This window comes from Gymnodraco acuticeps, unplaced genomic scaffold (genome assembly GCF_902827175.1).
Source record: "Gymnodraco acuticeps unplaced genomic scaffold, fGymAcu1.1, whole genome shotgun sequence".
In the NCBI taxonomy this organism is placed as follows: domain Eukaryota; kingdom Metazoa; phylum Chordata; class Actinopteri; order Perciformes; family Bathydraconidae; genus Gymnodraco; species Gymnodraco acuticeps.
In genome coordinates, this window is record NW_022992025.1 from 338,463 (window position 1) to 352,202 (window position 13,740).

A 13,740-nucleotide genomic window follows, 5' to 3' on the forward strand; every position below is an offset into this window, starting at 1 on the left:
ACTACTTTAAAGTAGAGACATTACATACTGATATACACCTGAACATCTGCAGGAGAGGACTCTTTAAAGTAGAGACACTACATACTGATATGAACCTGAACTTTTCCAGAATATGTCCTCCTTAATAAAGAACACACAACTTATGTAGTCAAGGATGGAAGTCTTTATTTTTTTCACAACTTCTACACCCAGCGAATAGCCCAAGAAAGCTCTTAATCAAACCATGCCACAATGAGGGCAATAACATTACTAGTTATAGCACATCGCGTTTTGCCAAGTTACGCTCCAGATGGACGATATAAAAAGTCAGGTCAAAAAGCACGACCTGAGCTTTAAGCAGGTTGCAGTGACGTCGAACCGACAACATCAAAAACCCCTTTCTTCCCTTGCATAAGTGTATGTTATAAAATAGACTGAACTTATGCATTTTAGTTCACATTTTTGCTTTATGTTACGTTATAATTTCTGCATTCAGCTGTATCCCGCTACTTAAACCACAAGTTACATATATAGACTATTCTGCATAGTTTCTATTATATTCTGTTTCTATAATAATCTATTTTATTGTATTTACTTGTACTATTTTATCTGTTTTATTGTGTTGCATTGTTGGAGGAGCCTGTGACCTAAGATTTTCATGCACACATGACAATAAAAGCCTTGAAACGTGAAACATCCATAATCACACTTCCTGTTGCAATAGAGATTCAAATACTTTCTTATCCTTGGCTTGTTGCAGATGTGAGACAATCTAGTACATGAATGCATGGTTCGAAAGGTAGGAGGAGGAAGTGGAGGTTTCCAAATCACTGAACCATCTGTGTAACTGGACACATCTGTTTGCAAACATACAGTATGTTAGAAAATCAATGCATAAACAAGGAAGTCATAGGAAATCCATATGTTTCAAGATTGTCAGGCTTTAGCAGGATTACCATTCGTCTGTTTTAAAAAGCACGAGTGCATTCATGCCTGCTTTTCAAAACTGTAACGTGTTTTTACAGTTGACTTTTAATCAATGACCTGCGCTCACAATGTCTCTCTCTTTGGATGTCACTCAAAAGCCTGAATCCATAACAAACACAAAAAAAATGGTCAGCTTCAAACAGTCGCCTCAAGCAAACACTGTGATAATAACGGCGGATAATTCCCCCAGCACATAAATCGTTCTCCTCCGCGGGAACAAAGTATTTTGTACAATAAATGATGGGGCTGTTAACATTTCAACCCTTCCATAACGCTTGTCATCCTTCAATCCCTAGGAGACAATCACTTCACCTGATGCACAACAGAATACTCTCTTTCCATATTTCAACATATTATGAATTCAATTGACACCGTACTGAACTCTCAATTGTTCTGTTGATGCGTTCACATCAAAGAAAAGAAAGGCTTGTCCCCAGATATGTTAAGTCACTTTGTTTCATAGCAACTCAAGTACAATACTCATAATACTTAAGTATTGCTTTCTCTTCAAGGTAATTAGTAAGAATATTGCGAGCATATTGCTTTGAATGTTAGCTGGTAGCCGCACAAATTGAATTACTCCTCTCACCTTTTCCTGAAAGTCACAGAAATTAGGAATCACAACAGGAATGGAATGACTCCACTGTCGGAGCAATGACTCCACTTCATTATACTCCTGTATTTCACAGCACTTTTCCATCATACTGGGATGCATCCCATAGTTTTGCAGATGGCTCGTACGTACATCTGCAGAGCAAAAGGTGTTACAATCAGCTCCTCCACAAACTGCCAATTTGATCCTGCTGTTGGCCGGAGATAAACGCAGGCAGTGTTTTTGTAAATCAGGGGTCAGCGGGACCAAAGGCACAGAAATAAAAGTTCTTAAGAGTCTTTTGGAAATGTTGAAGTGGCATCTTGGTGACATGCTGAATGACCTCTTTTACACCCATTGGCAGGTGAAGAAGAAAAATAGTGCTCAGCTAAGTGCAATAGGAGGAAGGGGTTTGTGGATTTGGAGTTGAAAGCAAGAGTGAAAAGGTGAGTTTTGATGGATTTTTTAGATGAGAGTTGAGAACATTCGCTGGCATTTGACTGACAGTAAATACAAATTCAGAAGTTTTCCTCAATCACATCAGAAACCGTGCAATTTGTTATCTACAAAGAGCACAGTTACGTTGGGCAGACACGCAACAATTACATAATGTTATTGGAGAACGATGATCAGCTTCGATTTATGGTTTATTTAAATAAATAGGGGGTCGATGTCTGGCATAGGCGGAGTTTGACATTTGCGCTCGGGGGGGCAAACCTTTTTTACTGACGTCAGTACACAGTCCCAACTATTGCGTGGGGTGCTACGGATACAGTAGCAATAAAGCCAGCGTTCACCGCACTGAGTATGACTTTTCCACATACGAACACAACTCGTCCAGTCATGCACGCCTCATGCCCGGAAGGGGAGGTCTCTCCCCCCAACAATAGTGCATTACATAACTGTAAAACGTATCATAACTGTGCACATCTTATACTTATTTGATAATTACTATATCCCTTGGTTACTTGAACACGAAACATGATATTATTCAGATTTGTATTGTAACGATCATTTTATTACATCTATTAAAATATTGATATACGAAATATTTGTATTGGAACAGTTTTAGACGTAGTAATGCTGTAACATATTTCAGCCACTAGGGGGGGCAATGCTCCCCCCCGCAAAATCCGCCTATGATGTCCGGTCAGTCTGCTGGTGGATGAATGGCAGGAAGCAGGCTAACACTGAAACTGGTATTTCCTTTGCTTGTCAATGTTTTAGATTGTAATTCAGCATCTACAGCCACTACTTGAACCTGATTAACATCATAGTTTAGCTGTGATTAAGTGTTTCCCACGGACGTACATGATTGACTGTCTGGGTCCCATTTATCTCCGTCATCACTGTGGAGGAAAGTAAAGAAAATCATAACTTTGGATCTCTTTTTTTGTTTTGTTTGACGGGCAAAATACGACAGCAGCTTTTAGGAATGAAAACGCTTTTTTTCCGCTCAGCGTTGATTCTTTGTTCGTTGTAGATTTTGACGCAGCCTTCTTGTGTTGTGCTTTTCATATATTATTATAATGTCCCTATTATGGGAGAATATGTTTTAAATGTTGCTATGCATGGTGCTATTTAGATCTCCATTCAAATATGGTTTCATAATAAACATATTAACTTATGTTATACAATGATTAACAAACTTGTAAATGAGTTCATGGCTGGACAAACTCTGCCTTTTTTTGTTGTAAATTAATGCTTTTAAGTTTGCCTTTCCTTTGTCCCAAACTATTGGCTGATTAAATCTGCCTAATAACCGATTAGCAGAGAAAAGAAAGGGGACACGACACTGACTCTTTCAAAGTAGAATACTGTAGCTAATTTAAAAGCACATACTAAAAAAATAGTGGGCCGGTTTCCTGGCTTCAGAGTCGCTGTACTGATCCTTGATTATTTTCAGCATTCAACTCGATCTGATGGTGCTCAGCAGCTGCTATTAGACAAACAACAACATTAAAGCTTTGTAGGTCAAGAATATGGACATCATTACCTTGTGCCAGAGCCACAATCAATCCTGGCCCTCGCTGTGCGGCCTACACAAAACTGTCACAAACACAATGTCAGACTTAGTAACAAAGATGAACAATCAGTCTGATTATCCAGCCAAGATCAGAGTGGTGGGTTGAAAATGCAAATGCTCAGGAAATGTGATATTAACATCCATATTGGCTTACATTAGGTGTGTTGTGCACAAAGCTGGAGGATCATGTGAGTAGGATGAAGGGCTTTGTAAAGGAAATGGCGTTGTGCCTGTCATAAAATGTATCAAAGAAGTGTATTTAGTGTCCATTGGTTTATGGACTTTAGTTCAGAGCCTTGAGTTTGGCAATTTTGCCCGAAGACATCTTGTTTTTTGGAATGAGAAGTGACAAGAGGTTGGACCTAAAGACAACCAAATGCTGAACCGAATATTGTGAGGCCACCTAAGTGTTACAAAAAATGTGGAAAACCCACAGACCGTGGAAGAAACCTGCCACTCAAAAGTTAGCCCCGCTCGAAAGCATGTCTTGTGCTTAAACTTCTATTTTATTCTAAATGGGACCATCATTTACAAAATGAACATTGTGCTATATTGGAAAATACTTAAAACTAGAGATTGGAACCATTAATTAGTCAGGAAAATATTTTTACATGATAAATTAAGAAAAAGTAAGGTGACAAGATTTGCGTCACTTCCATTAGCTGGTCAATGTAACCTGTAGGTTGACTCTTGGACTTCATCTTCTCTGTAGATAATGATTATTCATTGAATATAATCCATGTGAATACACAGCAATTGTTAAGATATTTAAAACTGGACCAAAGTGCCGCATGGACAAACCATCCAGCCACGTGAAAGCTTTAGGTTGATGTGTTAGCAGGAGTAAATAAGTAAGTCATTTTACTATAAGCACTGGTCTTTGTTTGTTTTGTGTATTTCGACTTAAAATATCATTGCTGGCACTTCTCTGCATAAAGTTGATAGCTTTAAATATCTTGGTGTATGGCTAGACTCGGAACTTTCATTTAAACTACATATAAAGCATGTAATACAAAAAGTCAATTACGGAATCAGTGTTTTACAACGCTCTCGCAATTGTTTTACGCTCAGTGTCCGAAAGAGAATTGCTTCTCAACTTATTCTTGCGATTATGGACTATTGTGATGTTGTCTACCAAAATGCACATAAATCAGATCTTGCTCCACTCAACATAGCCTACAATAGACTATGCAGATTTGTTCTTGGTTGTCCTTTTCGTACACATCACTGCACAATGTATAACCAACTTAAATGGCCTTCTTTAAATGTAAGAAGACACACGCATTGGCTTCAGCTGATATTTAAATGCATTTATCTTAACTATCCCCCTTATTTAAAGCAGTATTTTGTACCTTACTCACCAAATCATCAAGTTAGACATTCTGTTCAGATTTATTTCTCTGTCCCCTCTGCAAAAAAATTGATTGGCAGAAGAGCGTTCATGTTCAAAGCCCCAACAGACTAGAATACTTTACCTGCTGCTATTAGATCTTTTGCATCATTGGTATGTTTAAACATACATCTCACTTTCAACTGGTCTGCACTTGTTATAACTGTTATTAATGAAACTGATATTGATGAAACTGATTTGCTCGACTGTCTCTCAAATTGTAATGATTGTAAACATTGCTTGAATTTTACTTAACAGACTGTACATGGTTTGTCTTGTGTGTCATGTTTTGTATTTTGTCTTTTTGTTAATGTATGTCTGTAAGTTGTTGCTGTTGTCGGGACCCCCTTGAAAACAAGATGGTGCATCTCAAGGGGTTTATCCCAATGAATACAAATGTCTATATATTGCGCTGCCAATTTTTTAGCCCTAACCCTAACCCTAACCCTAGCCCTAACCCTAGCCCTAACCCTAGCCCTAACCCTAACCCTAACCTAGCCCTAACCCTAACCATAGCCCTAACCCTAACCATAGCCCTAACCCTAGCCCTAACCCTAACCATAGCCCTAACCCTAACCCTAACCCTAACCATAGCCCTAACCCTAACCATAGCCCTAACCCTAGCCCTAACCCTAACCATAGCCCTAACCCTAACCATAGCCCTAACCCTAGCCCTAGCCCTAGCCCTAACCCTAACCATAGCCCTAGCCCTAGCCCTAACCCTAGCCCTAACCATAACCCATGGCATTTGAACGTATTTTAAGTTATTTTAAAGATTTGTGTTGACAAAGAAGTCTTGCTGGGGGAAGAAACATAATTGGTATCAAGTCACAAAGCAAGAATGTTCCCATTTGATAAGTTCATGTTTTCCAGGACATTCTGTAAAACTTGGTATTTCAGAACAAAAGATCGAGCAAATGATCTTGATGCCTCACTAGTATTAAACTGTGACCGTACACAGTGACTGTATTCCCGGGGAAGAACTCTATAAAACTAAACCCATTAGTCACGGACCACAACATCAACACGCTGGGCAGCAAAATGAATGTTTTCTTTGTTTTTTGGGGTTGACGGTGGTTTCTCTGGAGCATTGATTCATTGCTGTTTGCGAGAACAAAAACGACTCAAACCACAAACAGAGACTTCTTCCCAAACTTTTGGGATTCAACCTTTTTGAAGCTAACCAACTATTGACACAGTCTTTTTATGTTGTATTAATTATGATGGAGGTCCTTGTTTGACCCCGAATGTGGCCTAATGGATACATCGTTTGACCTTGTAATTCATGCATTAACTAAACCTAATGTTAACCTTAATATTACACGACTATTTAACTAATTGCACTGGCTGTCAAGGAGATCATGCCTGGAAAAACTAGCTGATTAAATCTGCCTAATTAACCATTAGAGGAGAAAAAGAGGGACACACTCCTGATTCATTCATAGTTCATACTGTAGCCTAGTTAGTGTGAAAATACAAAGATATGAAACACATATTGGGTTAATTCCCTGGCCTCTGAGTCGCTGTAGATACCCCTGATTATTTTCAGCGATTAAACTCAATCTGATTTGTTTCTGGAAGGGTTGAAAAAGGGCCAATAAAAGCTAATAAAAGGGCTTTCATTATTGTTCTAACTAATTCCCTCTACTGCCATAAAACAGAGACAGATTGATGGTCTGTTCATTTGGAAACTCTTTCATTAACTTTAGAATAACGAGAGGGAACATTACCTCTGGTGTGCAGCTTAATGATTTGTTTGAGAGAACTGTAACTCAGAGACCAAAGATCCTTTCATTCCTCACAGCTGTCAAACTTTCCCCAAGTGAGACACCAAAGCCTTGACCTTTTGGAGATCCTGTCTGACCTTTTCTGACCTCAAATACTCTGGTCCCATTGGAGCAACCTCCGCTTCAAACACCTGTTACACAGCTGAGCTCTGTTCATTCAAGGTTTCATCATGTGTGCCATTGACATGTATTTGATTAGATTTACTTCGAATGTATAAAACAATAATACAAAAATGTTACATGAGAATTATTGAATGAATCAGTGTCAAATTGATATACAAAAATATTATTGATTCTAAGTTATATATAAACAAATGATATACTTAATTACACATCCGAAAAGGGGTGGGAATAATTGTACACTTATTTAATCCCACCCCTTCTCCCAAAAATTCAATTACTGACGTATATATATCTTAAAGAAATACATTTGTCATTGAAAAACAAAAAAATAAAACAACAAATAAATAAACAGATACATAAACAAACAAATAAACAAACACATACATAACAGAGGTAAATGATATTCAAGAAAAGATAAAATAACAAACCCAATAAATCAATCTAATCAAATCAAGTTTTATTTATATAGCACATTTTTAAAATGATTTTCGGTAAATAAATAAACTGCAAACACCCAGTTATAATTAAACAACGTTATCTTGTTAAAATCGTGTCCTTTTTTTAAACAGTTTTAAGTTCGGACGTCCCTTGAGCTCCTCAAATGTACATTTATATTGTAATGTAGAAGACTGTTCACCCAGGACAAGAGACAACATCAGATGTTTCCGCAAACGCCCCAAAACAACATATGTTTGGTAATAACGATGGGACCAATGGAGAAGGTCAGCGTCGTAGGGATCAACGAAATGTCAGACTTTGCAACAGCTGTCTTCTGTTTCTGAACAACAGTTTATATATATATTAATTTTTATAAACTAACCCTAACCCTAACCCTAAGCATGATTACACTTGTTACCAAACCTTAAGCACAAGTTTGTTACTATACCATGACAATAAATATTTTCTAAGCCTAATGAATGACCCAAATCTGAATATTTTCCCTCGACATATCAGTGTTTTCTTTCTGTTGAAACTAACCAAAGAGGTGTCATATCATGAAACAGATTCCTTTTTTTGATAGCGATTTGTAACGTTTTTGGATAAATGATGGTGTCTTGTCGATAGATGGGTTAAAATACACGTTTATATTCAGGGCTGCACATAACTGGTGCGCAGGTGCGCATGCGCACCTCCGCCAAAAAATGAGCACCGGTTAATTTGAAAAAAGGTGCATTTGCGTACCAACATTGAGAGAGGGAGAGAGAGAAGAGAGAGAAGGGAGAAGAGAAAAGAGAGAAGAGAGGAGAGAGGAGAGAGAAGAGAGGAGAGAGAGAGAGAGAAAGATATTTGCGAGTTGCATATGAACTCAGGGTTCGCCCGTAGCACTGGCGTAATAGATGTTCGCCTAGGGCTCCAGATCCGGGGAGGCGCTGCGCTGGCAGCTCTGGGAGGGAAAAACTATTTTTTGACCGTTGGGGCTCATCCTAATTTTCGGCCTTGATGTAACAACATTCATAATTAAGTAAATGTAACACCCTTTTCACCCCGGTTACACGTTTCATTTGCCCTGTACGATGGGCGCTGTAAGTGATGAAAATGGGGGATGTTGACTTATCTGGCTCACAGCCAAAGTGCGAGCGAGGGAGAGAGAGAAGGGCGCACCGGTTCCGGCGCTGTTGTTATTAGCATCTGGTACTAGCTGCTCTAACGGATATAAGAAGAAGATGTTTCTACAATGATGTGGAGGGAGAGTCCTCTCCAGTCAGACTGAGGCTGATAACTACAGCTCAGTGAGGTAAAGGACTCTTGAGTGTTTAGATAGTTCACTTTAGTCTAAGTTATCTCAGTGGGTCTCAAACGTTTTGATCATAATTTATGTAAACACATATTTTCAAGGCACTCCTTTATAATTATTGGGATAAACAGGTTTGGAATCATTCCAATGTATACTATAGGACAGTAAACCAAAAATATCCTTTAAAACTGGAAAGATAAAAAAAAATGCATAAATATATAAATGTTAAGGTAAAATAAGATATGAACAACAACAATAAAATAAGTTACATTAATTTGTTATTGGCTATGGTAGGTTATTGGTTATGTTCACATACTTATTTGATTACATTCACTTGTCTAAGATGACAACAGAGACTTTCGACCCAAACCCAGCTGTTGACTTGTGGATGCAAGCAGCTAATCACAGACTCAACCAGAGAGGAAGTAGTAGGCCGACATCATCAGCTACCATGTCTGACAGAGAGGAAGACAGTGAGGAGAACAGTCAGAAGGGTAGTGATGACAGCTTGTAGGATTACTGGTCGTGCTAATGTTGTCTTGTGTTCACCTCTGCACGTGTGTTCTGTGCCGTGTGTCTGGCACATAAAGTCAAGACCCCCTCAAAAGTTACGGTTTATTTCATTTGAAGGATGAGCACTAAGCAACATCTCCAGGTGCTCCTTTGAGAACCAGGGCAAAAAAGTTATGTGCACCCCTGTTTATATTGCTCCAGAGTAGTGTCAAATGTTATCTTAGTCTTAGCCCTTTATCAAATGTCACTTTTTTACAATATCTTTTCAAGTTGATTAAAACGTGTATATTTCATCTTTTAGTGTAGTTTTTAGTTAAAGGGGACCGATCATGCAAAATGCACTTTGTGATGTATTTTATACATAAACATGTGTCCCCGGTGTGTCGGGGAACTCACACAGCGTCAGAAAATAAAACCCTCTCTCTTTTCCTCCGTACCCAAATCTCTAAAAACGGGGGAACAACGGAGCTGATCCAGATTTGCGTCCGATATGACGTAATATCTGAAATGTGGACCCACGGCCCAATCAGAAACGTTGCTATCAGAAACAATGCCCGACTGTTTTGGACGTAATATGGTCGGTGTTTACATTAGCATCGCTAACACTAAGAGCTAACCTGTACTGGAGAGCATGTGTGTGAAGAAGCAGGAAGTAAAAAGGAACTCACCTTGTGGTATAACCGGCAAGAGAGAAAGCCTTTGAGCTCTAAACTGTTTCAGAGAGAATCCTTGATAATCCATAATATGGCGTTTCATCACGGCAGCATTTAGTTTAGACAGTAGCTGCCGGGTCCCGCATTTTTTTAAAAGCTTTATATCCCAAACAGCACTTTTGAAACAGGAAGTGAAATAGAGGGATATGAGGCATGACTAGAATGGGTGATCTTTTGAGCAAAACACTTCATAGACATGTTTTTTATATAATTATATATATCTGAGACCTAAGCTATTGCCTACAAACAGCATGATAGGTGACCTTTAAATTAGTTCGCTAGGAGGTAAAGCATGGAGGAAGTGATTCTGTCAGTAGCCATAAGTACAATTATAAATTAATAAACCAATGTGGTGTTCACTCCCCATGTAAATATAAAAGTGTGAATAAAGCAACAAGTAAAGTGGCTGTTATTTTGGTTCCAACAATGCGATGCTTTAGAACCGGCGAGGCCTTTGGAAGCCCACACGTTTCTCGTTTTATGTTTTTTGGTCGTTGAAATGTTTTCATCCTGACAACATGTCATCAATTCAGGAAATGAGAGTCCCTTGGCATTTTGAAAGGACAAAGGATGAGATCATACCGTGAATTATTTCAGTTCACTACTCAGCGATGTAAGATGCAGTGGCCTTTGAGTTAAAAGAAGCGGGGGAAAAGGTTGCTAAGGAGACAAATGGAAATCAAATTATAATTTCGATTTCAAGAAAATACTCTATGTCAACACCCATAAACATTCATCTGTTTGCATCTTGCAAATTATTTACCTAATATATCATATTCAATTTACTTGACTATAGACTCTACTTGCACTGTTTCTATTTTATTAGTGTTTACTTGCACATATCAAAACATTCTATTGCACTTTTTAATTTGTTTTAATTTGTTTTATGTCCTATATATATTCATGTTGCATTGTTGGAGGAGCCTGTGACTTAAAGGTTACCTATTGTGCAAAATCCTCTTCTTCATGTCTCTTCTACATCAACATGTGTCCCCTCTTCTTCATGTCTCTTCTACATCAACATGTGTCCCCTCTTCTTCATGTCTCTTCTACATCAACATGTGTCCCCTCTTCTTCATGTCTCTTCTACATCAACATGTGTCCTCTCTTCTTCATGTGTCTTCTACATCAACATGTGTCCCCTCTGTGGAAAGAGACTCTGAAAGATTCAGGAACAAAGATTCTCTCTCTTTTTGATCCATTTCTATAAAAACCTGTTTGAAAATGAGCTGATCAGATTTTGGCCACTTTATGATGTCATAACGATGTCTTGTCTTGTGTAACCATTAGCCAATCAGCAACCAAGGTACCCCCCCCCCCCCCCCCTTATTACCTGAATCTCCTCCTCGAGCACCATTGAGTTCTTTGTAACCAAATGTCTCTCAGAGGGGCGTGGGGAGGGGCTCCTTATTTTCATCTGAAGTAACAGACAGAGAATCAGCACTTTGGAAACAGGGCTGAAACAGAGGGGATTATGGGTAATGCTGCAATGATCTGTTTGGTGTTTCAGCCAATCAGAGACAGGCTCTATCTGAGACCTATAATATATTGATGAAAAAGAGTATAATAGGGGACCTTTAAGTTTTTCATTGACATATCTACTCTGTAGCTGAAAATAAAGCCTTGAATCTTGAATCTGAGCAGTGCCATCAACGCTAGAAACAGATTCATAATTAATTGAAAACCAAACTTAGGAACTTAGATATTTGAATCAGTTTCTTCAATTTCTTCAATTTCAAATTCAAAAAGGCCAACCCAGTCTCACAAAAAAACGTGGTCGTTGGTCCACAGGGCAAAACGTAGTATATTCACAAATAACCCACTCAAGACCTGACAGGGATACAATATTGTTGTCCTATTAATTTCTAATGACCAGTCTCCATCTCACGTGATCGCAAACTTTGGCCGTTATAATGCTTTCTGATTACAAGTTTATATTGTACATTTAGAATCTACGTCCAGTGGATGTGTAGGATCTATAGTTTGATAGATATTAGGAAGATTATTTGAGCTCCATGTTTGTTTTTACAAAATATTGTATCCACGTCACGTCTTGAAAGGATTTGCGAATATACTACGTTTTGTCCCGTGGACCAACGTTTTGTTGTGAGACTGTGTTGAAAAGGAAGACATGGGTGCAGCAATAAAAAGTGTATTACTCAACTCCAAAGATTCCATCGTCACCATTGTTTCAGGATGTGGCTCAAGGAAATGCTTTTATATTGCAGAGATGGAAAAGATTTGCAAATGGAATTACCTAAACAACTTCCTGAATGCTTGGAGGCTGTTTTCTGATTTAGTTTGCTGATATACATCTTAATTGTGTGCAAACTCTGCTTTAAACTGACATACATTCAGACAATACATGTTATTGCTTTTGTTAATTAGCCGAAGTTAATTTCTCCCTAGAGTGGTTTTGCTGTAACTTATTTCAGTTTGAAATACTTGCTAGCTGCTTATTTACTTCACTGATGCAGCCCACGGTACTGAGCCTGCTACTATGCATGAATAAATGATAAGTATACACAAACTATATTATTCATTCAAGTGAGCCAATATGAAATTGGATCTCAAACAAATAGTAATCAAAATATTTGCAGAAAGGATCATCTTCGTAATTTATGCAGGCCCACTTATGCTTTGTCATTCAAGTCTGTTTCCCACAAATGGAGACAGATTGAGACGCAGAAGCACATTGATTAAATACAAAACAATTTTGTAAATGTCCATTTGTTGAGCGATTATTTCTCTACAGTATTATCACACGCCAAGAACGCCATGAGATTTCAGGATGTTTCTTTCAAATGATGAAAGCAAGCAGACACTTTCGCATTTCTTGTATCCCTAGTGAGCTTCTGTGTGTCACTAATTTCCTTTTCTTTCTCCCTCTGTCTCTACAGCTACATTGGGGACATTGGACTTCAGTTTGCAGTATGACCAGGAGAACAATGCACTGCACTGCACCATCAACAAAGCCAAGGTGAGCCAACATGGTGGCGATAAGTGTGACATTAATTTGCAGCGTCTACATTCAAACCCCAGTGGCTGACTCCATTTCGAGTGGTTTTCCTTGCAATTCAAGGGCATCTGTGACCAAATTCATTTTCAGACACTTTGGTTTTACTGAATGTATTAACATGAAACTATCAAACATAGCAGTTGATTTAGGCAAGGCAAGTTTATTTATATAGCACTTTTCAACACAAGGCAATTCAAAGTGCTTTATAGAAATGAAAGACATTAAGAGCATTAAACACATTAGAAACATTAAGAAGCAAAGATAATACAACATGAATAACTCAGGTACATGAATACAAGTTACAGTGCAGTGTGATATGTGAATAGTTCAATTAAAAGTAACGGCAAAATGAAAAGTATTCAGCCTGGATTTAAAAGTAGTAAGAGTTGCAGCGGACCTGCAGGTTTCTGGGAGTTTGTTCCAGACAGTGGCGGTTCTAGACCAATTTGACTGGGGGGGCCACTGGGGGGCCAGTTATTTTCTGAGGGGGGCACAATAAATGCAGGACGAAAAAGAGAACTAGACAGTATGAAGTAATTGCGCATAACAAAACAATGCAATACAGTTATTGGTATTTGTTTCAGTACACTTATTTATTTCAGATATATCTTATAGTTATTACTGTTAGCTTCAGCTTAAGTTATAGTGCAATGTTTCCACTAACACATTTAAACAAATTAAAAAAAAATGTCATTGTTATGGGGGCCACAGGGTCAGTGTTAGGGGGGCACTGGCCCCCCTGCCCCCCTAGAACCGCCACTGGTTCCAGATATTTGACAATATCCATAACCAAGTTCTCACACTCCTCGACCCCTAGTCTTCCCGTGAAATGATATTTCTTTTGACACTTTTCTAACCTTTTTATATTCCTTTCAT

General features: G+C 38.4%; 1 protein-coding gene across 1 annotated transcript in view; it reads left to right on the plus strand.

Annotated features, from left to right (window-relative positions):
• The window catches only part of doc2b (double C2-like domains, beta), a gene marked incomplete at its 3' end in the record, with an annotated part of 168,248 nt that overhangs the window by 97,010 nt on the left and 57,498 nt on the right, over positions 1-13,740 (plus strand). The window contains exon 2 of the mRNA XM_034201547.1: positions 12,746-12,825. Coding sequence (XP_034057438.1) covers positions 12,746-12,825 — 80 coding nt within the window. The remainder of the gene's footprint in view (positions 1-12,745; positions 12,826-13,740) is intronic.